The 26,946-nt window shown below is 36.0% G+C and overlaps 7 protein-coding genes and 1 long non-coding RNA gene across 10 annotated transcripts; 2 read left to right on the forward strand and 6 right to left on the reverse strand.

Moving 5' to 3' along the window:
* Positions 1 to 2,626: 2,626 nt before the first annotated feature.
* Positions 2,627 to 5,296, reverse strand: LOC129792189 (mitochondrial import receptor subunit TOM70). Its single transcript, XM_055831008.1, has 3 exons — positions 4,944 to 5,296; positions 3,839 to 4,643; positions 2,627 to 3,786 (listed from the first exon to the last, which is right to left on the reverse strand). The coding sequence occupies exons 2-3, from the start codon at positions 4,631 to 4,633 to the stop codon at positions 2,866 to 2,868; spliced, it is 1,716 nt and encodes a 571-aa protein (XP_055686983.1). The 5' UTR covers positions 4,634 to 4,643; positions 4,944 to 5,296; the 3' UTR covers positions 2,627 to 2,865.
* Positions 5,195 to 15,540, forward strand: LOC129792191 (CCN family member 2). 2 transcript variants are annotated; one of them, XM_055831011.1, is made up of 9 exons: positions 5,195 to 5,289; positions 7,490 to 7,584; positions 9,038 to 9,062; positions 9,434 to 9,510; positions 9,733 to 9,877; positions 9,960 to 10,171; positions 12,327 to 12,482; positions 12,577 to 12,759; positions 12,862 to 15,540. In XM_055831011.1, exons 2-9 carry the CDS (start codon positions 7,501 to 7,503, stop codon positions 12,907 to 12,909), a joined length of 930 nt encoding a protein of 309 aa, XP_055686986.1. In that variant the 5' UTR covers positions 5,195 to 5,289; positions 7,490 to 7,500; the 3' UTR covers positions 12,910 to 15,540. The 2 variants fall into 2 exon arrangements, with proteins under 2 accessions (XP_055686986.1, XP_055686985.1); XM_055831010.1 differs by lacking the exon at positions 5,195 to 5,289 and adding an exon at positions 5,552 to 5,775.
* LOC129792192 (uncharacterized) lies at positions 5,797 to 7,258 on the reverse strand. Its single transcript, XM_055831012.1, has 2 exons — positions 6,215 to 7,258; positions 5,797 to 6,140 (listed from the first exon to the last, which is right to left on the reverse strand). The coding sequence occupies exon 1, from the start codon at positions 6,993 to 6,995 to the stop codon at positions 6,216 to 6,218; it is 780 nt and encodes a 259-aa protein (XP_055686987.1). The 5' UTR covers positions 6,996 to 7,258; the 3' UTR covers positions 5,797 to 6,140; position 6,215.
* On the reverse strand, positions 9,993 to 13,210 carry LOC129792194 (uncharacterized). Its single transcript, XR_008750790.1, has 3 exons — positions 13,125 to 13,210; positions 12,284 to 12,955; positions 9,993 to 10,086 (listed from the first exon to the last, which is right to left on the reverse strand). It is a non-coding gene; the product is annotated as an uncharacterized LOC129792194 (long non-coding RNA).
* On the reverse strand, positions 15,537 to 19,438 carry LOC129792190 (adenosine deaminase 2-like). Its single transcript, XM_055831009.1, has 4 exons — positions 18,763 to 19,438; positions 17,883 to 18,688; positions 16,161 to 16,508; positions 15,537 to 16,065 (listed from the first exon to the last, which is right to left on the reverse strand). The coding sequence occupies exons 2-4, from the start codon at positions 18,636 to 18,638 to the stop codon at positions 15,643 to 15,645; spliced, it is 1,527 nt and encodes a 508-aa protein (XP_055686984.1). The 5' UTR covers positions 18,639 to 18,688; positions 18,763 to 19,438; the 3' UTR covers positions 15,537 to 15,642.
* A 932-nt stretch (positions 19,439 to 20,370) lies between these two features.
* Positions 20,371 to 21,580, reverse strand: LOC129792195 (uncharacterized). The gene is made up of 3 exons (XM_055831013.1): positions 21,297 to 21,580; positions 21,070 to 21,233; positions 20,371 to 21,002 (listed from the first exon to the last, which is right to left on the reverse strand). The coding sequence occupies exons 1-3, from the start codon at positions 21,421 to 21,423 to the stop codon at positions 20,829 to 20,831; spliced, it is 465 nt and encodes a 154-aa protein (XP_055686988.1). The 5' UTR covers positions 21,424 to 21,580; the 3' UTR covers positions 20,371 to 20,828.
* Positions 21,581 to 22,763: 1,183 nt separating this feature from the next.
* LOC129792198 (selenoprotein F) lies at positions 22,764 to 24,720 on the reverse strand. 2 transcript variants are annotated; one of them, XM_055831017.1, is made up of 4 exons: positions 24,620 to 24,720; positions 23,692 to 23,865; positions 23,494 to 23,615; positions 22,764 to 23,431 (listed from the first exon to the last, which is right to left on the reverse strand). In XM_055831017.1, exons 2-4 carry the CDS (start codon positions 23,725 to 23,727, stop codon positions 23,086 to 23,088), a joined length of 504 nt encoding a protein of 167 aa, XP_055686992.1. In that variant the 5' UTR covers positions 23,728 to 23,865; positions 24,620 to 24,720; the 3' UTR covers positions 22,764 to 23,085. The 2 variants fall into 2 exon arrangements, with proteins under 2 accessions (XP_055686992.1, XP_055686993.1); XM_055831018.1 differs by lacking the exon at positions 24,620 to 24,720 and having other exon boundaries at positions 22,770 to 23,431; positions 23,494 to 23,612; positions 23,692 to 23,801.
* Positions 24,673 to 26,193, forward strand: LOC129792197 (uncharacterized). Its single transcript, XM_055831016.1, has 2 exons — positions 24,673 to 25,156; positions 25,231 to 26,193. Exons 1-2 carry the CDS (start codon positions 25,133 to 25,135, stop codon positions 25,849 to 25,851), a joined length of 645 nt encoding a protein of 214 aa, XP_055686991.1. The 5' UTR covers positions 24,673 to 25,132; the 3' UTR covers positions 25,852 to 26,193.
* The last annotated feature ends 753 nt before the right edge of the window (positions 26,194 to 26,946 follow it).

Genomic DNA, 26,946 nt, shown 5'->3' on the forward strand with positions numbered 1-26,946 from the left:
AAAAAAGGTACTTTTAACTAAATTAGAATAATATTTACTGAGATATCTATTGGAAATGTTGTGTCTTGTATTTCTAACATTTTGCACCAGTTACCCTATCCCCCGCAAAAAAACCAAACTACTTACCCAAAAAGAAATTATTTTTACCAACATGATAAAGCGCGTAGCACCCTCGCAAAAAACCCAATTACAGAAACAGAATTTTTCATTGCGAAAATAATTGAAATAAACGAAAAACGTTCTTAAAACCCTCGCACTGCCATGAGGGGTAGGTGACCGACCCCAGAGTTCTATCTCGAGCTATTACGCCCTAATTCTTAGACATTTAGAACCGATCTTTTGGAAATAAGTTTCTTGGTTATCTGAGAAGATTGTATCAAAATTTGAGGTCAATCCATCCACCAGAAAAAAAGTTATTAACATAAATGTAAGAAGAGGGAATTCAAAAATTAGTGTAACGGTTGAATTTATTGTTTTTTTCTTCGCTTTGTCACTCTGTGTCTCTTTCTTGATCATTCTAAACTGAAAAGACTCAATGTTCTAAAATAGACAAAAGATAAAATAGTACCAAGGAGTTTAATGATGCACATTTGACCGAAAGATTTCGGCCTATGAAGTCGGTCACTACGGTCACTACCCCCATGGCAATGGACTTAAGTATTTTGGTCATAGTGTACGGAGAGTTAAAAAAAATAAGGTATATTCTGATAAAATCTTCTCTTTTTTTAAGAATTAAAATGTTGGAAGATTTTGACAGATGAATATTTTGGAATCGTTCTATTTTCGTTCTAGAAAAGAAAAACAAAGAATTTGTTGTCGAGGAAAAGTCAGAAGATCTCTGAAGAGGCCCGGAAAAGTAATTTTCTTTCAAAAATTCAATTAAAACAATTAAAGGAATAAAATGTCAAAATCCTATAAGATTTTTTCCAGAATATCAAAAATCTTATAATTGACAAATTTTAATTAAAAGGAAAGAAAAAATTATCAGTATCTACCCTTTTATGGTTTTTCCCCGACGTTAAACCATCATGTCTCTCTTTTTATTGTCTTGTATTAAAGTTTATTGTACCCTCTTGTGCAGATCGCTTTATTAAATACGTTAAAAAAAAAAAAAAAAAAAAAGTATCTACCCTAAAAACGTAGTTTGGTTTTTTGCAAGGGCGCTACGCGCTTGACCATATATTTGAATAAAAGTAGTTAGTAGTCTCTTTATAACAAATATTTAAAAGAAAATAAATCAATTTCATACTACTACGACTTGCTATCCGTACATGTAGAAAAAACCCTTATAAATTAAAATTAAAATTTTGAGTTTTTATAGTATTTTTTGTACGAATCTCAAATGAGATAGCGCGTTTCATAATGGAAAGAGAAAATTGTTCCGATAGTCCGATAGTCCTATTTCCCAATCGATAGTTTTCGATAGCCGAAGCTATCGATACTATCGATAAATATCGATGGTTTTTGCATCTCTAATTTATATTCTTTTTTCATTACTGAATGGCAATTAGGATGAAAAATAGAATCCATAAAGCACACTCTTTCAGAATTAGGAGATTTTGTCGAGGAAATTAATAAATAAAGATAATTTTACAACATTATGCGACCTTGAGCATCGATTTTTTGAGGTTAGACTGATTAGATTTATGTAAATTAAAAAGAAATCCTTTTCAAAAGGATAAATAAGAATCATTTTTGACAAATTATACTCTTTAGAGCCTTTAAATAAGGTAGAGTGGAAAATATAAGGAGTAATTACCTGATTTATTTGTTTTTTTATTAGAGGAAATTCGAGCCAAACTTATCGCTTCGAGAACTCTTCAACGACATCGCAGAATCCGTTAAAACAGAACGAAGGAGGCTTGGAGGTTTGCCATCACAAAAAACTCGTTGGCTAAATCTGCATTTGAATGGTTTCCTTTAAATTTCAACAAAAAACTGAAAGAAAAATAATTCGAAACGAGTGGCATGAAATAATAAAATTTGAATTAAACGAACTTTTTTTGTGCATTTCGACAAAATTCGTGATTTCCGTGTTTTTTCCCAAATTTGTGGGCATAAAACGCATTTTTTGGGCTCCTGGGGCACTTACGGGTGCTCCGGGAGCCTCGGGAAGGTCCTCCGTGCGGAATTTGGGGCCCGCGGAAATTTTGACGGTTGGATTTAAACATTCGAAATTTTGACGGTTGGGGATTTTACACGCACTTTTTTTCTGGAAATGCATTTTCGCGAACTTTTTAAACCAATGATGCCATTCGACGCGGCGTCGCTTCCTGATTGCAAAAACTTTCTTCCGGCCGGAAAATTCGGCGGAAAACGCGAGAAAACTGTAAAAAACTGAAAGTGTGAGGGAGACGGATAGCGGTAAAATGCATCCATCTCATTTTCCCTTGAGCAAATAGTACCAAAAATGGCGCCAATTTAAAAAAGTAGTCAAAAAAAGCATGAAAATTATATGGGGGCGCTACGAAGGGGGGCTCTGGGGGGAAAATGAATGCCGTTGGTGAAAACCGCCTGGTATCAGTAGACTCTGTACCAAATTTCATCTCGATCGGACCAACGGTGTAGAAATGCATAGCTGTACAGACACGATATTTTAGACAGAATTGCAGAAAAAACCCAAAAATTCGGTTAAGAAAAATTTATTTGCGGGAAATTTCCTAAAATAATAACATGCTGTCTCATCTATGCAACTGTATATTACAATTAATTTCATAATATTACATTATTTAATGGTAAATGCACAAGACCGTGTGTTGTGGGTCAAATGGAGGGGCTACAAACTAAACAACAAAAAGATTTTGGTTGAATGATGCGGGAGCTTGTAAATGTGGTTGGTCTACATCATCAGCACAGGGGATGAATTTAGGCAATTGCACTAGCCGCCAGGGCTGATAAGCTGCTCACATCCAAACCCATCCGATGTGCTACATTCATCTGCGCAATGGCAGCATCCTTGAGGGAGAAGAGATGCCGCAGCTCCGTTTCGGATTTACCCAACTTTATGGCAGCATCAAACAGCTCAATTGCCTTCTCCATATTCCCACGTTGTACCTCAATCGATGCGAGGGTCTCAAAGGCAAATTCACACCGCTCATCCACAGCAATTGCCCGCTGGAGGAATTGCACAGCTGTATCCACATCCCCGCGCCACTGCAGCTGCAGAATACCCCGATGGACGAGGAGAGTTGCATTATTGGGGTCCATTTGGATGGCCTTCTCGAAGAGCTGATCGGACTCCTTGAATTGCTGCTGCTCCATGAGGATTTGTGCCATAATACTGTAGCATTCCACGCACTTGGGGAAACGCTCCATTGCCTCGCGGAATTTCTCCAGCAACTGGAACGACTTCATTGGGTTCTGCTCAATCATGGCATTCCGGTACTCCACATAGAGTTTCTGCACGTGCGCCATCCCAAAGTCCGGCACAGCGTCAATTGTGCGCTGAAAATCCGCAATGGCATCATCGAGACGCTGCAGGAGGACATACATTTGCCCACGATGGTAGAATGTGTCGGGATTTGTGGGATCTAATTTTTCAGCTTCGGCAAAATCATCCAGACATGCTTCCATATTGTCCATTTGGACGTGAATTGAGGCACGCTTTATCAGGGCATTCACGCGAATCTTCACACTCACACTGGGATCCCCAATGAGCGTGGCAAAGTCCTCCAGAGCTTCCGTGAAGAGTCCCATGAGTTGACTCATTGTACCACGAAGTAGAAGGGCAAGGGCACGATATTCCGAATTTGGATTTGCCAATTCTTCCGTACAGGCTGGGATTACCTGAAAATTTAACTTCTTGTAAACAAACTTAAGAGAGAGAGAATGAACTCACCTGTTCCAGATTAACACGATCAAATTCCGTCTTGGCCAGCATAAAGCCACGGGGATTTGTTACAGCACCAACGATATCCTTGAGAGGATCAGCAGTGAAGGATTCACAGAAGGAGGTGACAAAGTGCGTTGACGGTGGCACGGGTTTCCTATCCTTGATGGCTTCTGTGGCATGCTGTGCCCCCAGAGTTCTCAGGACACGATCAGCAAAGGCAATTGATGATTGATTCTGAAATTGCTCCAAAATGCACGTTGCTGTGATGTCTTCCAGACTATTCGAGAGGTCCTTAAGGTGTTCGTGTGCCTTTGCACGTCGATTGTAGGCTTTTATGTACTTCGGATTGAGCCCCAGGGCTCGTGTGCAGTCCTCCAAGACGGCTGACCACTGTTTGAGTTGCTCATGGGCAGCTGCGCGATTTTGGTAGAATGTTGCCAGTTCTGTGCTGTGAGACTCGGGGCATGTCTCAATGGCCTGCCGGTAGAAATCGATGGACTCATCGAACTTTCCCAGTCTATACCTCTCATTGCCGCGATTCTTGAATTCCATGGCAACCTCCAGGGGGCTCAGCTTCACCTGGGCTTCACGTGTGGGTCCATTTGCGTGCTCCTTCGCCTCATCGCCGTCTATTGACACGGACTTGTCTGCCTTGCCGAGCTTCTTTTTCCGCTCATCGCTCTCACTGTGTGAATTCTGACGTCTGTAGTAGAGGTAGCCAAGTGTCAGGGCAACAGGGGCACCCAGGATGATGGCTAGTTGCCACTTTGGAAATGTCGATCCTGTACTTCCTGTCGTCATTGCAACAAACCTACAACAAACACAGAATTTATATTATTTTTTTTATCTCTCTTCCAGGAATGACGTTTTGAACCTCATGACCCACAACCGCGGAATCGCATGCTATGATTGCTACATGCGACATATCTTGAGACTTTCATACGAAATGTCTTATGAGACTTATTGATTTGTGGGGCTATGTTGGCTCCCCATAACATGTTATATGCTGCAATCGTGCAATACACAAAAACATCCAAAAAAAATCCATCTCCATGGTCATGTGGGTAATCTTTGAGGTTAACACACCCTCCCCTGGGGCTCCACAACTCACCTCTGATATTCCTAACCCGTGATTTATTGTCTGTACACCCCCTCAGTCCACCGAATTCCCCTGGAAAGGTCCACAAAATGCGGTTATCAGAAATTTTGGTGAGAGCGATGGGAAAATAATCCGCGGGTGGTCAGAGTGATGTTTTATGTAATTTTGGAGATTAATCGTTATGTAACGCACACGCATCTATGTGCCCCAGAGTTGCCAAAGTACCCCCTGCACCTATCAATGGACTATTTATCGACCACAACACACGGTTTACGGCACAAAATGCAATTTTACCGGCACGCGCAAACAAATTTTCCATCTACTACCACACGGCAGCCAACGTAGAGGCACAAAAAGGGTAACCCAGTAAAACATTTTGAACAATATTTGATCAAATATTGCGAACATTTTGAGTCGAGTAAGAAAAATTCAATTTGATTTCTTTCAAATTGTATTTTATGAACAAAAGAAAACATAATAAATTCCATTTAATTTATCAAATTAGCCAAAGAGTAATTTTATTACAATATTCATTCACAGATTCCACTAAATATTCATTCAATTTCCACTCATTGTTTTCCCACCCCTATTTCGCGGAATCTCCAGTGGAGCATTCCATAGAAAATCCACTTTAATTCCACTAAAGATTTCTTAATTCCCTCTTGGATTTTTCATCCTTCTTCTTGTGCTGAAAAATGATTTAATAAATTCCTTCGCACAGAGTTCTTGCAAAAGTGGCCCCGAGTGTTGTGCGCGACTTTTTATTTTAATCCCATCTACCAGTGTGTGAAGATTTTGTAACAACATCAAACTCCCCCGATGTTCTGCGAGCTGCGACAAATTGGTAAGATTGACGAGGGTTGGATTTTTTATGGAGGGGGTGTCTTTTATTTTTGCACCACTTTGCGGACAAAACACAACAAATAACAATTTCTTTTACAATACACAATTTACATTTAAAAACAATAGTAGGCAGTTCTGTGGAAGAAGCACCCCTTTGGGGGGGAGGGGGTTAGGGGGTGAAATGGGGGTGAGACTTCCATCACAGGGAGGGTGGTGAGATCACGCTGGAGGAGGTTTGGTGTGGATTCCGGAGGGTGAGTGCACGCCATGGCTTCCGGAATGTTGATGTAGGGGTTGATTGTGTGGTGAACCTTTCCCAGAGGGTGGAAATGCTGTCCAACACTTCAGGGAAATTGTTCGTAGTCTCTGAAATGAATAACAAGAGTAGGGGATGAAAATCCAAGAAGATTTGTTTGGGGAAGAAGAAGTAGAGAGATTACCTCAGTCTTCTTCAGTTTCATAGCCCTCGTAGCTATCATCACTCTCCTCTGTGGACTCGGGAGCACTGTAGCCAATGCGATGACTCACGTAGTGACTGTGGGAGCCCCAATGGGGTGCACCGACTTTCTTAACGTCCGCCACAAAGCCCCCCTTGGGGTCAGCGTGATACGAGACGATTCTCTTTGTGCCATCGGGCTCCTTAATTGTGTACTCTCCCTTCACATGATCCCCAAAGCGACTCTCCCAGGCTGTCTTGTGATCACCCGAATGGTAGTCATCGACACCGTACTTGTAGCTGTAGTGTGGCACATGATGATTGTGAATATGTCCCTCCTGGTAGGCACTTCCGTGTGAATATCCGTAGCTGTGTTGCTCCCATTTGGGGCTTTCCTTGTGATAGTAAACCTCATGCTTGGGCTCTTCGTGCTCATACGATCCATATCCTTGCACACTGTGCTCCTCCTGTCCACGACCGAAGAACTTCTGGACACCAGCTTCAATTTTGTGGACACCAGCTTCGAGTTTATGCCCAATTTCCTCGTATTTCCCACGATTCTCCTTGTAGTGCTTCATCACAGCCGGAACGACAAAATGCTTGATGGCTAATCCCTTAATTGCGGCCGCTTTGAGTGCAGCCACTTTGAGAGCAGCTGACTTAATAGCTGCCGCTTTGAGGAGTCCACCCACAATCACAGCCTGCGGGATGCTTCCTGCAGGCACAACCGTGGCCAAGGCGTACGAGCACACCACGAGCAGGAGCAAAGTCCTCAACAGCACCATTATTTCACAATAGTCAAAAAAGAAGTAATAATAGAAAAATAAATCCAACTTCCACAGACCAATCCTCCGTACTGGAACACCCACTGAATGCAACTGCCTATGGTTGTGACTCCGCCACCTGATTTTATATATGCTACTGGGTTAAATTCGTCTGCAATTAAGTGGTGTATCGATTGGATTACAATTATTGGCGCTTTTTTCTGTGCACAAGCAAAAAAAAATGTTATGCGACTTGAACAGTCTCAAAGTAGTAGACGGAGGGGGCTCCCATAATGCAGTGTAGTTTCCTGAACACTTTGCGTGTGGATGCGCCACCTTCGCGAGGCTCTCAGCGCGTCAAATGTTGAATAATGAAGCAATTGGGGCGCGCACGGGGGAACGACAACAACAACAAAAAATCAAACAGTCATTGCGCAATGTTTTCTTGCATGAAAAGCTCCGAATGTGGGGGCCCCATATTTCAGATAGGAAATTTGTTTTGTATTTTGTTATAGGTCGGCACGAAATGTTGGAGCATTTTCTCGCAGGATGCATTTTAGTTTCCCTCCTGTCCTCTTCAGGGGCTCTCTCAATTAACACGGACAATGAGGTAAGTGAACCACCTTACAAGAATTTTATTTGTTCACAAAAAAAATTCCCTCAAAGAGAAAGAAAAACGAATAAGCCGCTAAAAGGGGAACAAATTGGTGCGGGAAAAGTCGTGAAAAAGAGCAATAAATCGACAGGAGAAAAAAGAACATTAAATATTTTATTTTACATAAAAGTAATTCAAGCATTTAAGCATTGTCTTGTTTGTGGTCGCGTTCTGCAAAATGGACAAAATGTTTTCTAATTTTTTTCTTAAATCATTTTTTGATTCATTAACTTATTAAATTAAATTTATTAAAGGAGGGCGCTGATTGCTGATTTTATAGCAAAATTGAGGTAGAGTTAATTACATTCTAGACCTATCCTAACCTAACCTATTTTAAATATTAAAACCTTTAAAGTTTTATCTTAAACAATTGTAAGGTCAATAATTGTTGAAGATCTCAAAAAATACAAGCCTAACTTAAAAACTTAAGCCTGACTTAAGAAACAAAGCTAAGCCGTTAGGTCTGACTTTTAAAACGTATTAAGCCTCAGTTTAGATTCATCTAACTTTGAAACCTTAAAAGCCTGACCTTAAAGAAAACTAAAGTTTAGTCTACAACAAAGGCCTTGATCAAACATCTTAGAACTGACTATAAAAAATTGAACCTAGTTTAAAAAACCAGGGTCCAGCTTAAAGAAGTCTATTCTGGTTTAGGAAAACTCAGATCTAACTTATGACGATTTTCCTTTAGCTAAAAAATCAAACCTTCCTAAATTACAGTCTATTCCAATTTTCGATTTTTTAGTTTTCTTGTACTGCCTGAATATACTGAATATAAGCAAAAAAAATTAAAACCGTGTGACCCGGAGAAATTCATCCTAAACCCGCAGCCCAGAGATCAAACTCCGAAACCCGAAGTCTCCTATAATCTTTATGTTTTACTGAAAGTTAATTCTTTTCTATTTCAATTAATTAATTAGTCAAATTGGAAAAACTACTTATTCGTTTATTAAATTATAGCAAAAGATTTGAGTCTTAGCTACGTATAATTTTTATAGAAAAATTTATTCTATTTTCATATTTTCCGTATTTTTCACTAAAGAAAGCGAATATAAAATGTTAATAAAAAGCCCCAGAATAATAAAAACAATCTCTATATAAAAAATTCAAGAGCAATAAATAAGGAAATCAATACATAAAATCCTTTTAATAAAAAATGTATGGCCTGTAAAATATTATATAGAATCGGTATAAATAGGTAATGAATGTACATATAAAACGTTGGTAAAGTTTGAATTACAGAAATTTAATTTTCTTTGAAAATTCAGCCTCAAAAAAAAAAGATGAAAGAACAATAATTTTGCAGAAAGTTCAGAGAAAATGTGAAAAACCTCCCCATACGTTGTGTGGCCTTTGCTTTCCGGAATAAAGTACCCTAACGTTGGTTTTTCCTTAATATTTTTTGCAGGTTGAACTTGTGAGGACAAATTTGGGTGAGTTAATGGTGGAAAATTCCATAATTCATGAAAAGAAGAGGAAAAAAATCATCTCCTCGTCCCCCAATGAAAATCAAGTCAATTTATTCATGGGGAAAATACAGTGTCTATGGCACAGCGCAAGTAATAGACTTTCCAACCCAAAAAGAAAGAAAATTGTTCTGTAATTTCCCATTTGGTGTTTAACAAATTAATTCCTCTTCCAAGTTCACCATTCAAGTGAATCATTAATTTTTGCTGTTTTATTGATTGATTTTTGGATGAAAATTTACATGCTGTGTGCCTGTCCAGCACGCACAAATGATGTTTTTTTTTCTTTGTTGGGTAAGCTTAACTTAAAATCTTTCATTATTATACAACACCCGCAGACTGCATGGTAGGAAATGCAACATTTCTTCATGGGGAAATCTTTAAGGTGAACTGCAAGACTCAATGTGTGTGCCAGGTGAGGGAAATTTATTTATTATTATTTTCTTTCTACATTGAGAGACTCTTGGCTAGAGCTGAGAGAGGCACAGGGAATTCTCTTGATGGAAATAAAATCATTTGGGACAAAAAATCCTTTTGGGGTTTTTGTTGTAATATTGAGAGGAGAGCGAGAAAGATAAAATAATTCTTTTTGCAAGATTTATAAATATTTGATTACAAATTGTGTGTATGTGTGAAGAATGGACGACACGCTTGCTCCTCATTGTGCCCCCATGAGAATCTCACGCCACCAGGGAGTACGTTGGAATGTCGCTCACCGAGACTTGTTGAAGTTCCCGGGTATTGCTGCAAAATTTGGCTCTGTGAACTTCCTCATACTGATGGTAAAATAAGTTTCTTTTTCTTCTCCCTACTGGGACGTGCCTCAAAGGATTCCTTCGAGTTTTTTTTTTGTACTTTTTGCAGTGAACGTTACCTGTGGGAATTCATCTACAACCGCTTGGACAGAGTGCTCGGAGGAATGTGGCGTGGGTATTTCAACGAGGCACGTTGAAACAACGATGGGATGTCAGGATCTCAATGATATACGTCTCTGTGAGAATAGAAAATGCGTGAAGAATAATGAGGAGGAATTGCATTCAATGAAGACATTCCCCCTCAATCCATACAAAGTTCGGGTAAGTTAAAATTTTCCGGGTGAGATTGAAAGTATTTTTTTAAAAAATCAAGGGGCGTTTAACTGCCGAAATATTTGGATTTTTTGCAAATAATTGGAATATTAGTTGGTATACCACAATCGTGGCATACCAAGTATTGTAATCGTCGGAAAAACCGACCACCTCAGATCGGGCTCAAACTTGGTATGAGCACGTTTTAGACATCCCACATTACGAAAATGGTGGTGGAAAATTTTTGATCCGGCCGGCCTGCCGGCCTGCCGGCCTGCCGTCCGGGACTCTAAACTTTGCCTTATAGCTTGAGAACGGTAACAGATAGAGACTTCCGGTTTGAAGTTTTCTATAGAAATGTGGGTGTAAAATTTCATTTTTTCGCATTTTCGAACTCCAAGATGGCCGCCGTCCGCCATTTTGAAATAGCGTCAACCACTTCCTTTATAGCTAGAGATCTGAAATTTAAGTATGTTGTAGAGCTCAGTGAGACGTTTTCATCAACAATTCATACTTCAAAATCGGTCAAGCGGTTTAGCAAATATGGCGGCCTAAAGCAAAAAGTGTTTTTTCGATATATCTCGAGAACGGCTTGACCGATTTTGACCATCTTAGTATCAAATGAAAGGTATTGAGAAGCCCTACAACTGTTTAGAACATTTCAAGTTTCTAAAACATCCGCAAGAGGCGCTAAAAACAAAAACAAAAATTGCCTAACTTTAAGGGGCAATATCTCCGAATCCCCATTAGGCAAATCTTTTAAATTTTGATATGTTGTAGCCTGACTTAATATCTTTCATCAGTCCAAAAATGAAGAAAATCTATGTCGCCGTTTAGAAGATATAGCCATTTGAAAAATTCTTAAATTTGAAAAGTTCTAAGAGCCATATCTCTTGAACGGATTGTCCGATTTTGCTCAATTTAGTATCAAATTAAAGGTTTTGTAAAACTCTACAACTTTATAGAACATCAGAAACCTCTAGGACCATTCCTTCAGGACGAAAAGTGAAAAAAACTGTTTTTGTTGAACAAAAATCCGCCATTTTGTGTTCTGGAGGTGACCTTGAAATGTTTCGAAATATATGTCAGATTATAGCTTATTTCAATACCTTTCCAGAACTAGTCAAGAAATTTCTGTAGGTCTAATAGAACTTAAGATATAAGCATTTTAATGTGTCAAATTGCTAAATTTTACAAAAAATTGACTTTGCCTACTCTAATAGTACTCACAAATTAAATTACAACGCATAGACTGACCCATCCGCGTTGTGGTATACCAACTCTTATAACTGGACGCGTTATGATTGACTTTAGCAAATAAAATTATTTATTTGAATATTTTTCCACCCTTTGCTAAAAACTGAATATTTTTTAGCTTTAATGTAAAACATATTAGGCTTGAATTAGGCACCTTTTGGGCTTGAATTTAATACTTTTTAGACTTCAATCTAGTACTTTCTTAATCTGTTTCTCAATTTGAGCATTTTTAAGATGAAAATCTGAATAACTTTTTTTGACTTAAGTTCAGTACGTTTTTAGGCTTAAACTTGTCCCTTTAATGACTTAAATTTAGTACTCATTGGGCTTGAATTCAATACTTGAGTTTGAAATTTAATATACTAATTAGTTTCTTTGTCTTTGAAATGAGCCTTTTTTGACTAAAAATCGAGAAAATTTTTTAAGGATTGAATTTAGTACTTTTAGGAAATGTATTTAGTACTTTTTGGGCTTGAAATTAGTACTTAAGCTTTCAATTATTACTCTTCACATTTTTTGTCTTTAAGGACTTTAAGATGAGCCTTTTTATGAATAAAAAAATCGAATAATTTTTTTAGGGCCTGAATCTAATACTATTTAGTCTTAAGCTTTTCCCTTTTATGGTTTGAATTTAGTACTTATTGGGATTACTTTTAGTACTTCTTAAGCTTGAGTTTAATATCTCTTTAGGCTTAGTAGTTTTATTGAGCTGTTCCTCCTTAATCTTTTTCTTTTTATAACTTAAAACAAAGAGGAGTTTATCTACCGAATATTTTGATATCTTTTTAACGAATTATTTGAATATTTTTATTCAGATAAACGCCTCTTGTTAAAAATTGCACGAAAAATATTTTATTCTTATACCTGTGAAGATCAGCTTTAAAAAGAATTTCTAAAAACTCCGCAGAAAGGCCATGGAGGATGCAGGAAGATGCAGAAAATGGGACCGTCTAGAATTCGGTTGGGGCCTTGTGTTTCGCGACGATTGTATCGCCCAAAGATTTGTGGCCTCTGCCAGAATTCCAAAATGAACTGTGTGCCTTCGTTATCTACAACTATACAAGTAAGAAGAAAAAAAAATCATTTTAGAAAAAAAATTATTTTAAGATAGAAAAATTCATAAAAAAGGATATTTTTCTTTTTAATTCTTTTTGTAGGTAGAATTTTTATGTCCACTCAATTCGGGAGATCCAATCAGTTTCATTGAGGCTGGATATGATCTATGGGACAATAGTTGGCTGGATCCCATTGATCAGGAACTCCTCCATTCCCGGAATATTCAGATGGAGAACAAATTTATTGCCGTTCAGTGGATTCTCAAGTGTTCTTGCGGATCAACGGTGAGTTACCATTTTGTTAGATAAATGGATTTCCTCTCATTTTAACGATAAAAAAAATATTTTCATGCTGCTCTGGATTTTTTGTTGCAAAAAAAATTCTAGTTCTCAATGCTGAAGAATATGATTTACAGTGAATATGAAAATATGTAATTTTTTGTGGACACACAAGGTGCTTGATGACGATCACGAAACATATCTAAAAAAAAACAAGAGAAACAAAAAAAATATTTAGAATACAAAATCAGTAGAATAGTGGTGACTCTCTACCACGAAAGAAAATGTCTAAATTTGACCAAAAAAAATATTCCTTTTTGGCATAATTCGAATGATTTTATTTAAATATGTGATATATTTATTTAGCTTACACGAAAAAAAAAGAAAATCCTTTCTCTTTTAGGCTTAAGCATATATTGATTGCACAACATATACCCACTAGTAGGATTATAAGGGGAATTTTTGCATTTAGCAGAAAGAAAAAAATACAACAAAATGAAACCAAAACTGCATGAGAGAATATTAAAAAAAATGGTTTCAAATTCTACCAAAAAAAAAATGAACAAAACTTTACACGGGGGGAGGGTTTTCTTTTGTGCCTCACGAAATGCTTTGACCACGCTGCACTAAATTTCAGTGGCATGATTTATTTTTAACTTCCTCCACAGTTTGAATACTTAATTGTTTCAGCGACATTATACTTTGCAAATTTTATCGCTGCACGATGGAGGTTGTTTGGGAAGTTTTGGGAAAGATTTTTGATTTTTGAAGCACAAAAATTAAAGCTAAAGAAACTTCTAAACAATCTCCAATACCTCATTTATTTAATAGGCTTTGAGCTTTTCTTTCCTCTTGAATTCTGCGGTGGTTAAGCTTTAAATTTTCCTTCTAATAAATTATTATTCTTATTAAAGTATTCATGACGTCAAGGACAAATCACTGCAACGACGTAACACTTAAAAGTGATTATTTTTGAACACGATAGTTAATGTTTGAAAGCAATATTAAGATGACACAAAATGATGAATTAAGTGGTTTGAATTTTCTTTTGTTCAAAATATTTTGGGCACAAAGTTAATTAAGTAAAAAAACAAGGAAAGGGAGAAAATTGTATAAGAGGAATGATACGTATATACACACACGGTGTCTCACATATCTTTATAAAGAAAATTAAAAGAGAAAAAAAACACATTTTACACGTCCTATTTGTGAGATAAGAACAAGAGTGGATTATAAATGGCTAATATGGGAAAAATGATAAGATTGTGTATAAATTATATTCATAAATATAGTTAACAAGCTGTATGCAAAGTACACCAAATGACACGATAAAATTCACCACATTTCACTGCAAGAGATGGGAGCATCCGTGCATTGATTCATATTAATTTATTTTTGTTAATTTATTGACGAAAAATAGCATTGCTTATGCAGGATTGTAGTAGAGAATTGAATATTTCGTCGTCTTCAAGATAGATGGCGTTGTATATTTTATGCCGACAATTTAGTCAAAAGATTCTGTGTTGTTCTTTCTTTTTTATCCACGTTATCAGGAAGGGAAATCATTAGTTTAATCATTTGTGATTTAGTTATTTTAAAGATTCACTTGTCTGACAGACTTAAGAAGACTTTGTTAGGAAAAAAATAAGAAAATCAAGCAAAATAATGAAGAATTTCATTGAAAAATGTGTATTTTGCTCGATTCAGCCTAATTGAAGAAATCTAAAGTTTCGCTTCAAAAAAACGTAAACTCTTAATTTTTCTTAGGAAATTTTTAGTTTTTTCTTAAGGAATCTTAAGAAATTTTAAAAGTCTGTCTGACTAGTGAATTTCTAGTGGCTGATAGTTCTAAGAAAAATATCAATAGAAGACTTGTCACACCAAAGTTCTAAGAATTTAAAACTTTTAAACTCCTGCTTAAGTCAGAGCAGCAACATTTTTTTTATTTCCCATGTAAAATGTTTAAGATCTTTAAGATCAAGTTCTTGAAGCTTCTGCTTCCGTGTAAGTCTTAATCTTCTGAATTATTCATAAATTTTGATTTGTTCTTCACACCTTGATATTTAATGAACTTCAACTGTTTAAAACGTTCTCTTGTATCAAAAATAAGGCTTAAAAAAAACTTTAAGCAAAAAAAATTAAGTTTCTGCTCAATTCTTAAATTCCTGAGCTATAATTTAGCCGCCCCAATTGCCTAATTTGCTGTTCCAAGACAGCATCGCTAGACATCGTTAAAATATAGTTAGATTGATGATTTTTCCGAAGACTACTTCTCTTATCAATAATTTTGAGCGCCATCTATCTTGATAAACGCTCATTACTCAAATACATTACTATTTTACTTTTAAAACAATGATGATTTGATACCTTGAGGTATACATTTAAGCACATTTTTATAACTACACCATACTGATTATATAATTAAATTAATTTTAAAATGAAACATGATATAATTTTCTACTGCTGATTAAACAAATATCCATCAAAGTTGTGGAAAAGTTATTTTATTTTATATTTACTTATTGGCAAAATAAAATTCTGGTTTATGTGAGATTTTTCTCGTGATCCACACGATCATATTCTTGTATGTACCACAAAATCGGATGCTTCAAAAACTTGCACGGAAAGAAACAAAAAAATAGAGACACAAACACGAAAAAGAAAAATTCCAAATGCAAACATTTAAACAGAAGTGAAGAAGAGGAAAAAAAATAGTGATTGTTGGATTTGTGTGAATTGTAATTTCCGAGGAAGATGAACAATAAGAAAAAAAAAGAAGCACCTGTATCCCCACGTTCTTTTTATTTCATTGACGTCAATTGGCTCAACAAATTCTCCTTCTTGGGGGGGAAACAAAAATTGATAAGGCGCAATTTTTTTTCAAGAGAATCACGCGTTGAAACCATCGATGAATTTCTTCCATTCAGCCTCCCACATTTGCATGGCTTGGAGCTTCTCACGTGGTGACATGGCGCTGTACTTGATGGAGTTGATGGCCAGCTGCTTGAGGAGACGCAAATCCTGACGACTCGACGCTAAGCCAAGGAAGGCCATGTAGAAGTCATGACTGAGGGGTTTAGCTTCCCAGAAGGATGGATCGTCAGAGCTGATGACAACGGGGTACTCTTTGTTGGCGAGGAGCACAGAGCCAGGATGATTGCGGTAGTCGGCAACAAGGCGGAGGACTTGATTGGAAACGGGACAAACTTCAATGGCAATCTTATTGCGTTTGACTTCCTTAAGGACACGTGGATGCTTCAGAACGGCATATCCGTGACCAATTCTCTTTGTTCCCAAAAGAACAGCGTCAATCTGTGGGTGGGATGAGAAAAGAAAGGGAGGATAAGCTCAAAGCACTTCAAGAAGAATTAATTTTAAAAAAAGAAGAAAAAAGAATTCCTTCGTACCAAATTATCATCAGTCATGCCATCCCAATTTGTTTCTCCAGCATGGAAGTAGAAATCAATTGAATTGGGAAGCTTGAGGATTTCCCTGCTGAATGCAATGAGGGGGCGTCCCTTGTCTTCCTGTCCGACTAAATCAAATCCAGCCATAAAATCGGGGAATTTCTCATGCAATTCACGTACTTTGGCCATCAATGCTGGAATTCCTGCGTCATCAACCACCCTCACGGGGGCATAGATAATTTTAGCACCGATAAACGTTGGGTTTTGCTTCTTAAATTCCTTCGTGGCATCATAGTAGATCTGCATGATTTCCACCTCGTTGTAGGTTTTACCATCGAGATCATAGAGCTGAAAATAAAATTTATTTTTACTTAATCTCCAACTGCGGGCAATACGTGCAATCAATCGAGTGGAAAGAACTCATGATAAACAGTGTTGTAAATTTCATGAGTTTAATGGTCGAGTGTTTTACAGAGAAGGGGTTTAGCCTTGCTAAATTGCCCGCGGGGACTCTTAATATTTTCTTCCTAATAGATTAGAATTTTTGGATGAGTTTTTTATGCTTAATACTCCAAAACGAGTCATTCACTTTTCCTATTCGTCGTGATTCACAAGAGGTGGAAAAGTTCCAAGATAAGGCATAGACAAGCTATCGCAATTGGGATTTTTAATCATGTTTTTAATAATTAATTTTATTATTTTATAAAATGATTAAAAAATTAATTATGAGTAATTTGGGAGATTTGAAAGAAGTTTATTCATTTTTATATTAGAAACTTATTCGTAAATATAATCGTGATAAGCGTAATTTTGTAGTAGATAATGAATAAGAAATCTCTAAAGAGACTTCCCATTTTTTTTCACTGGGATCACCTAAATTCATCTAAAGTCTTCAAAGATTTGTTTAAAAAATACAAATAATGACGTCAGCATTGTGTTTTTTTGTCATTTAATGAATGAAACATTTCCGTTGATGTTTCTTCAGTGAATATAAGTAATATAAAAATATCTTGCAAAAATTCGAATATTAGATTAAATGTTTCATTTAGACAAAAAACACAATGATGACGTCATTTTTCGTATTTTTTAACATATTTTTGTCATCTCTTGATTCCAGTGAAAATCTGAATACAAGCACAAGTTCTACTTTTTTTTTCATTCTATCTAAACTCTTTAAGGGATTATAAAAATGTTTAGAGGACAAAGTTTTATCAATCAAAAAGGAAAGAACTTTCTTTTAGAGTAAAGAGTTTTAATGCTTTCGCGGTCACGTGAAACATAGAAACATTGAAACATGCGCTCTTTTTATTACAATATTTATTCTGTAGACGATTTTATAGGACGTTGTTGTGAATTTGAAGCATTTCTAACTTGGAAAAATCATTAAATTCATTAAAAATCGGGAAAATGAAATGTTTCACATTTGCGTCTACGTATGACCTGAAAAACATGAAAGGGTTAATTTTTAAGTATTTCTTTCATTTCCTGAGCTGATTACAATATCCGTTCTTCATTCACAAATCCCAATGAGCATAAATTGCTTCAATTCACTTTCATATTAGGCAAGATAAACGAGTTTTTTCTTCTTTTTTTCTAATTTTAGAAGTGAATGATAAGCAATATTTTTGGCTCTTATGAATAATCTTGCAATCAATTTGAAATTTTTATTATTTTTTTTGCGATTAATTGAGATTAGATTGGGGAGGGGAGAGGATTACTTACTGGTGGAAGAGTTGTACGAAGTTCCAGGTACTGAACACCATCAGCGAGCATTTCCTTGAGGAATTGGAGGTAGTAAGCCTTCCAAACTGGTGCATAGGTGAGAAGACCACCATTAACACCGAAGATTCCCATAAATTGGCGCCAAATTGAATCAACATCGCGATTGTGCATTATGGGATTGGTGTTGTACATTGAGAGTTGCGATCTCAGGGCGGAATTGTAGTTCTCCTCACCTTGCTTGGCGCGCTCATCGGCTACGAGGGTCCACGTGCAGGTGTCTGTATTGGTGGGAGCTTCGCGCGAAAAGAGAAATTGGAATGCACCCGTTGTGGGATCAGCACATTGCCAGAGATTTGGTTCGTAGGTGAGGGAAATGACGTAGTCGGTGCTGCAGAGGGCTGTATCGTGAGCATGGAGGATACCACCTTTGGGCATTTTTTGGATAATGTGGAAGAGCTCGGAGGAATTGATGCGGTAGAGGACGTCAAAGATGTGATTCCATGGGATGAAACCAGCCGGATCTTGCAGTCCATTCTTCAGTTCGGTCATCTTCAGCTCCATGAGACGCTCATTGACAACTTGCTCTTTTGCCGTGAGCTCAATATCACTACCGACCGAACGATCCTCCTCTTCGGCAAGGTAGTAGGAGCGCCTCTGCGAATACCGCTCATACTTCATGTCCATGATCCACGAATTATCCCACGCAAGACAAACAGTACTCGTGGCCAGAAGCCAAACAACTAATTGTGAAAACATTTTCACGGGGGGCTCTCTCTCTTTCTGGTGGACAAGTGACAACGACGAAACTGCGAACGATAAGAAATTTGATAACACCTCACGATCAGGTTCGCCAACAACAATGTTGTCCACTAATTCTCACCACACAGCTGGATAGTTCACACAAATGCGACACTTCAGGGAGTGATTTCCACTGAGTTGAGTTTGCCGGTGTAGACTGAATTTTTAGCAATGAACGAGAATTAATTTATATTGAGCGATCAGATGGCAAAATATTTAGACAAATGGTCATCAAAATGCGTGGTATACGTAATTAACATTATTATCTCAGGTGATTCGTTCTCCACACCTTCCCCTACACACAATACATCTTCCCGCGCACCCCGATGGAAACGTGCAAAGGTGTTCTCTTGTTACGTTTTTCTATCAATTCCTCATTAAGCAATAGAACAAAATAACTCTATTTTATATCACTTCTCCGACAACAAATTTATGCAAATTTTTGATATATTCAAATTAATTCGTGCAGCATCACAAAATATACAAGATTTCTGTCGATTTGGCACAAAATATTTTATTTTAATGAACGCAGAAAAAACCCCTCAATCTAACCAGTAATAGAACACTCAACTGGGACTCCCAATGGTAGACTGATGGGAATTCCATTGAGGAGGACGAATAACAAAGATTCTCAGTCAGTCGCGTAAATACTTCTAGAGCGCAACAAGGGTTAGTTAATTGAATTGAGTTTGCGCATCGCGACCCATCCAACTAATTGCTTTCTCAGAGTGACTTACTCCTCCCGAACATTATCGAAATTATCTTTTTGGAATTTCACACAACTCTTTGTTAACAGAAAAAAATTGAAAGAATAACATTCGGTCATTTTGAGGGAAATGAACGATTTGCTAAAGAGGCTAAAGAGATAATTTTTTGGTGAGGAAGTCTTTGGGGGAAAATTAGATCAATTATATTAAAAAAAATGTGTCTGCTTCCATTGTGTTTTAGATAAAAATTTAAAGCAATAATGGTGTAGATAAGGAGGAATTAACCCTTTATTTAATAATAGTTTAGAGGTAGTTTTTAGTGCCTAAAATACCCTTGAAAAAGTTCAGCAGTTCAGGGTTTTTCTTTTGAAAGCAAGATAAATAATTTTCAGGCTAGAAATTCCTTGAAAGAAATTTTAATGTGGTTTTTAAAACTTTTAAAAAGCGTCATTCGTTAGAATAAACGTTAAGATTTATAAAGAAAAAAGTCTAACGTTGAAATAGAGAGCTCAAACAAGCTGAAATTCCATGAAAAATTTTAAAACGAGGATTTATAATCAACGCATAAATGCCAAATGTTAGAAAAAATTTCGAATATTAAAAAGAGAAGGACACTTTAGTTTAAAACGTCAAACGTTAAAAAAAGAGGACGTCAAACATGAAAAAAATTAAAAATCGGTGGCAATGTCGAGCGAGACAAAAGAAATGTTCAACGTGAGAAATAAAACGTTAATCGCTAGAAAAGAATCGTCAAACGTTAAAATTGCTCATATAAATTATCAAAAGCAATATACAACAGTTTACTAAAATGATTGAAATGATTTAATAATCCTAAAATTTCGACTTCTAAGTCATTCTTTTTTTTAATAATATTTAAATTATTTTTTTAATAGTTCTTTAAATTTAAAAGTTAACTTAAGACATGCTCTATAAATAAGTTTCCAGCTACGCCTCTTCTAGGCAATAAAGTTATTATCATAGAATTTTCGTTCAAATTACTTTGCTTTATTCCCTCCGCGAAATACAATTTCTCAAAAATCCGCTGTGGGATTAATTCCTCCCTTATCTCCCCTACAATACATAATTTTTATTAAAAAAAAATATTGCGAAAGTAATCGTTGCAATTAATTTACTCAATTTATGATTTAATAGTTAATTATTTTTGTAAAAATAGTTATAAATCAATGAAGGGAAACTCTTAAAGCTCTTTATAGGCGTTCAAAAATGATTGGAAAAAATATTAATTTAAGAGAAAATTACTTAACGTTCTCTGCTCCAAAATGTATACAAAAAAACTTTCCCGCTTAAAAATTAACAAAAAGAATATTTTCCAATGGGAGCCTTCAATGATAAACTTTATTGCTTGATAAAAAATCGTTATACATGTTGATTAAAAAAAAAAGAAAACTGTTTATATAATCCCTGCTTATGCGGAGGATGTTTAGAATGGGCAGCATGCTTGTCCAACATCTCCAGGTGTGATGCACTGCTGGCCATTTGTGCGGCAAATGGAATTCTTCACCACCATCTCGTGAATTTCATCATCGCTCAGGTCGAAGGAATCCTCTGTCCAGTCTAGGAGTTCTGTTGAGAAGTCCTGTGGCGTGTTGATGGACTGAAAGGATTTTAAATAATTTTTTTAATTGAAAATTCATTTAGATTTTTTTCCTTTTTTGCCTTACCTTGAGGTGGTAGTAGGTTTCTTGGGAAAGATTTATATCCTGCGGTAGATCCAGGGGCTCCACAGGATCCCTCTTTGCATGATCACTTGCTGGATCAAAGGGAGCAGCGTGAGCTCGTTCATTTAATCCCAATGCCAAATGGAGGGTGATAAAATAGTTTTGATCTACAAAAAAAATCAAATTTGTAGCGCCAATCTTTTCTTTTAAATGAAAGAAAAAATTCTCACCTTGAATGGGGACAGAATCAAAAACCATTTGATTGGGATTATACCATGGAGCTTTCTTCTCAATGGACTTCCCATAACTTGCACAGAAAGCACAGTAAATAATTAGAATGAGGAATTTGATCTTCATTTTGTCTCTTCACGTTTTTTTTAAGAAATTCTCAGCAAAAAAAGAAGTAAAAGAAAAAAGAAACTTGTGTGGTTTCACGATGGTGTTTTGGAAAGAATTAAGGTGAATCTTGAAGCGTAATTCGGTGGCACTCTAAATGGCACAGCCGGAGGTATACAAAAAAAATTGGAGGAGCTAAAGATGAGATTAAGAAATGAGGCGGTTCTGATGAAAAAGTGAGCAATTCATCGTTATCATTGGACATTTATATTGTCTTGCTTTTTGACCACAAATTGCCAATCATTTTCTCAGTGTCTTTGTGAAGAAGTCACTTTAATAAGTTGATAATCGATTAATTGACGGCATTTCGGTGTGCTACCTACTTCTTATACCCTACCGGATTATAAATCTTTCTCAACGATGGCACTGCATTACACTGTGTGTCATGCAAATGGAGCCAAATTGATAACATTAGCGATAAAGTTTTTTAACGTTGAAATTATTTCTATTTTTTCCCTGGAAGAAATATAAAAAATCTTCAGGAAAATAGAGCTTTCTATTTAACCATTTTGTACAGAAAATATGCAACTTTTTATGCAATAAATAGAGAATTTGTATGGGAGCAATATGAGAGAAAATATTCGGAAATATGATTCGCAGAGAGGAATCAAAATAATCGGCAGATAAACATCAATTTTTTCTAGTCATAAAAGACACAAATTAAGGAGCAAATGCTTTCAAAGTACTACTAAATTCAAACTTAAAAAATATTGAATTACTGAAACTAAAATTTAGGAGAAAAGGTACTTAATTTATGTCTTAATTTAAGTTTTCAGTCTTGAGTTCTAAAGTGGTTCATATTGAAGAAAAAAAGTTCTTAATTCAAGATTGAAAAGTACTAAAATAAAGCTTCAAATTTTATATGGGTTCTGTACTAAAAGGGTTCCAGATTGAAGACAAAAAGCTTTAAAAAGTTCTTCATAGAAGTCTAAACAAGTACTAAATTTAACCATAAAAAGTACAAAATTCAATCCTAGAAAATATGTAGTAAATTAAGACCTAAATTGTACTAAAATTAAACCTGAAAGTGCTAAATTCAACCCGAAAATAAGTTTTCCAGATTTTCCGGTCTAAAAAGGTGCAAAATGAAGAAAAAACTTAAAAAGTTACTAAATTCAAATCTAAAAAGAACAAATTGAAGGGGTAAATTATATGAAGGAAATATTAGGATTTGCCAATCTTCAGATTATTCGCCAAAATCATAAAATTCGGCAGATAAACACTCCTTGACTAACAGACTTTCTTTTATTCTTTTACTTTCTCTAGAATAAACGATTGATGAATATTTAATGAAATATCATTGGCTCTATTTTCCTTGCCACCACTGTGTGCACTTGTTTAATGTAATTTTGAGTGAGAAATTATCATCACCCTCATTGACCACAGAGTCCAATGCGATAAAGGAATGCACGCATGAGTTTCCCAGGGGAAAGACAATCAAAACCGTGCGGTTTTTCTGCGAACGAACTCGGGGCTTTTGTCTCATGTGGGCAGGAAGTGCTGTGCCTCATATCCGGACAATCTAAATAGAGGAGCTCACGTGAAAGTCATAAATTCCAATTTTTTTGTCTTTTCCATTCAATTCCATTTATCTCTCTCTCTCTCAATATTATGCTATTTTTTTTACACACGATTCGTCTTGAGATAATCCTCCTCATCGTCACCCGTGCTTTCGTCATTTTCCAGATGTGTCTCAAAGAATTCCTGCACCGTATCTGTATTCCATTTGGTAATTGAGAGTGTCTCCTTTACGGCTCCTGAGCGATCCAGGAGCTTCACAGTGGGATCCAAGCCACGGACGTACTTTATTTGCAAATTGGGGAATTTGAGGGGCCGATCACTCTTGACGAAGGCCTGAATTTGGGGGTATGCGCCGAATTTGCACGTACATACTTCGAGGATTGCCTTTGGGTACTTCCGGCTGACAGGTGAGTCATTATCTTTCTGACAACATTCCAAACAAATGGGCCTGCGGATTTAGAGGTTGTTTAGGAAAAAAGAAAATTTTATAATTCACAAAATCATCCCTACTTTAGTTCCTGGAGAGCAAAGTCCAGATTATCACAGGATGAGCACAGCAATTGGGTTTTAATAAAGCCCAACTCCCGGCAGTCTTGTGTTGAGTATTCAGCTCCCGAAAGCCAGAAAAGCTGCTAAAGATTAAATTTTAAAATCTATATATTACATAATTCAGGGATGTTATTAAGGGAATGCCGTAGATTTACTTACAGATGATAAGGCAAGAAATACCAAAGATTTGATCATTTTTCTGGGATTTGTTGATTAAAAATCATAAAAATGGTTATGTGGCTATGTCGTACCCAGCTGTCCACATGCGTTGTGGATGGAATAGGAAAATCAAAGCAGCCGCTTGCTTTTTTCGGCGCAAAAATCATCTTTTCCCTGATTCAAAAAAATTAACGGAAACAGGTATTGAAAGAGTTTAAAAAATACTATTATGACGTCAATTTTTACATTTTTTGGGCAAATCGTCGCTGGCTTTTCTCAGTAGGAAGTGAGATGTCTTTATAACGATTTTTAATTTTTTTTTCTTTTTTTTTAAGAAGAAAGTACTAAATTCTTGTCGAAAACGTACTAAATACTAACCAAAAATATAGTAAATTCTAGCTAAAAAAAAGTTCTAAATTCAATTGGAAAAGTACTAAATTACAGGCGAATAAGTACTAAATTTAAGGCCAATACGTACTAAATTCAATTCTGAAAAGTATGTACTTTAATAACAGTAAATTCAAACATAGAAAGTAGTAAATTTAAGTCGAAGAAGTATTTTAGCCATTTTAGCTGAAATTGAGAATATTTAGATCTCTGAAAATATTGGGATTATTCGCCAACAAAGCAGTCAAAATATTCGGCATTTTTTTTAAAGCTAAAACTGACAAAGATTTCTGGACGCGATTATGGATGCCTAAACCAATATGGCGACTGATTCTCAAAAGGACGCCTACAATTTTCATTAAGACGAAATTTCAAATTAATTATTTCTCAGAACATTTCAGCTTTGATTGAAAAATTTCTAAAGTTCTAAGGATTAAAAAATATATTTTAAATCCACCCACGTTCATTTCCCTCATTTTCACCTGAACTTTCCCAAAAAAAAAGACAGACGCACGACAAATAGAAAAAAAAAATTACCTACCCGCGAGTCTCGTGGTGTGGATGAGAGAAATGTTCAACATTGAAAACAATGCTGGCGCACAGTGTGGAAGCAGATGGAATGGCCAAAGAGAGCTTTTGTGTGCTATATGTGCACAAAAAAAATGTTAGCACATCATCTAAAGTAAATTGATAACACACAGGCTCCGTTGGAGATTCAAATTAAATTACTGAATATGATGTTTTAACTAATTATTACACACCATTTAGCACCTTTTGTGACTCAGTTTTCTTCTTTCTTGAGTAAATTGTGCGAACATGCATTACGATCAAAATGTTTACCTACATCTCGGGCTTTGAGTGCGAGAGAGATTCTTACATGATTCTTGTGCGCGATGTCGTCTCCGTGGTTGTTTTTAGTGCCCCACCACAATATCCTCACACGTCCATACTCCACGGGGTATATAAAAGCGCGTTGTTTCGAATGATTTTTGAAGATCACAAAAGTGCGACAAAGTGTTAAAAAAAATTGAAGTGTAAAAAAGTTTGTGGTAAAATGACGACAATTCTGAGGATCACAGTGAGTTTACCGAGAATTTCTTCTTTTTGGAGGATTTGTGATTCAATTTAATTCTTTTTTGAAAATTGAATTAGACGCTGCTTTTGGTTGCTGTGGCTGCTATTGAGGCTTTACCGCCATATCAGGGTCCCACAAAGACAGGGAAGATTCAACATTTATCCGAATACTACGCCAATGATCATCCTGATGCTCGTCCTCAGGCCCCAAGTCGTCCAACTCCCATTAATCCGGATATTGTGAGTGAACCAAAACCCGAGGAGAAGATTCACATTATCAAGGATGCCAAGGACGTTAAGGATGTCAAGGAAGTGGATAAGAAGGCCGAAGAAGCTCCTGCCCATCGTAGGCGAAGGTATGTCGATGATAGTGAAGCCCAGGATCAACCTACAACGCCCAAACCAACAAGAGCTTGGTGGCGACGAATGAACTTTGCTCGTACCACTGAAGAACCCGAGAAGGCACCTGAAAACCCCAAAGAATCCGCTGAAGCTGTAAAAGAAGATTCCAAAAAGGATCCCTCTGACAAGGATGCTTCACACGAAGAAAGCTCTTCGAAGGAATCCACAGAGAAGAAGGAAAGTTGCGAAAGTAATGAAGAAACATCCAAGGAGGAGGGACACAAGGATGGCATTAAAATCCAGCACATTCACACTGAACCTTTACCAGTTATTCAGCCTCATGTAGTGTTCAAATGAGTAAAGATAAAATGTTAATTCTTTTTTTTTGTTACAAGACAGGCAAATTAAATTATTTACCATCTCACGGCGTTCATCTTTATTTACCCACAAAACTTTCACACACGCGCCAGAGGATTGCACAATGGTGGCTTTTCCTTTTTTTTTTCTCTTTAATTTTCTCATTTTTTATAAATCAAATAATATTTATTTTAATCTCACTAAAATGTCCTTAATCTGGATACATTGTCATGTAAATCTTTTCTCTTTTTATTTTCGTCATGTTTATCTCTTCACTACAATGTAAATGTTTATTTCTTTTTTTTATTTATTAATGTGGTATAATAAAATAATTATTACCTACACATTTCTTTTTTTTCATTATCTTCTTCTCCGTATCTCACACACCATTCTGCAATCTATTGTAAAGTGCTCGCTATTACACAATTATAATATTCTACCGAAGATTACTTAAATATTTTATCGTTTAATAATTTTATTTTCTAATCAATATTTATGTATGAAATAATGGCAATGGGGCTACTAAATTTTATTTCCTTTTCATTTCTTCTTCTTTTCAAGATCCTCCTCAATCGATTTCCTTTTCCTTTTCTTCACATTTTTTTTTCTTCTTTAATATTAAGAATAATTTATTATTTTATAGCATTTTATATTTAGTTTCCTTAAAATTTAGAAGATTATTTGATATTTTTTTTTACTCTTTCCTTTAAGATCGTGTCTCGTCGTTAAAATATAGCCTTTGGGGGTTTTTTAAACATGCAAAAAATAAGGAATATATTCTCTTGTTCTGGTCTTCTACCATAATGGAAATTTATTTAACTTTGGAACAAAAATTTGTAAGATATGGAAATGATTTTACGGGGATATTAAATTGTTCCTCAATACATTAAAATGATTTTTTTAAGAAAAAATCAATGATACGAGTCACAAAAAATAGGACATTAAATTAAAAGTCTCTTTTTTTATTAATACGATTTTTTTGCTTTACTAAATTAACCATAAAAATGCGACTTAACATCATGCAGAAGTTAGATAAAATTGTAAGAAGAAAATCAATTTTATAATAATTTCAGGCTAAAAAAAATTCGAACAATT

This window comes from Lutzomyia longipalpis, chromosome 3 (genome assembly GCF_024334085.1).
Source record: "Lutzomyia longipalpis isolate SR_M1_2022 chromosome 3, ASM2433408v1".
In the NCBI taxonomy this organism is placed as follows: domain Eukaryota; kingdom Metazoa; phylum Arthropoda; class Insecta; order Diptera; family Psychodidae; genus Lutzomyia; species Lutzomyia longipalpis.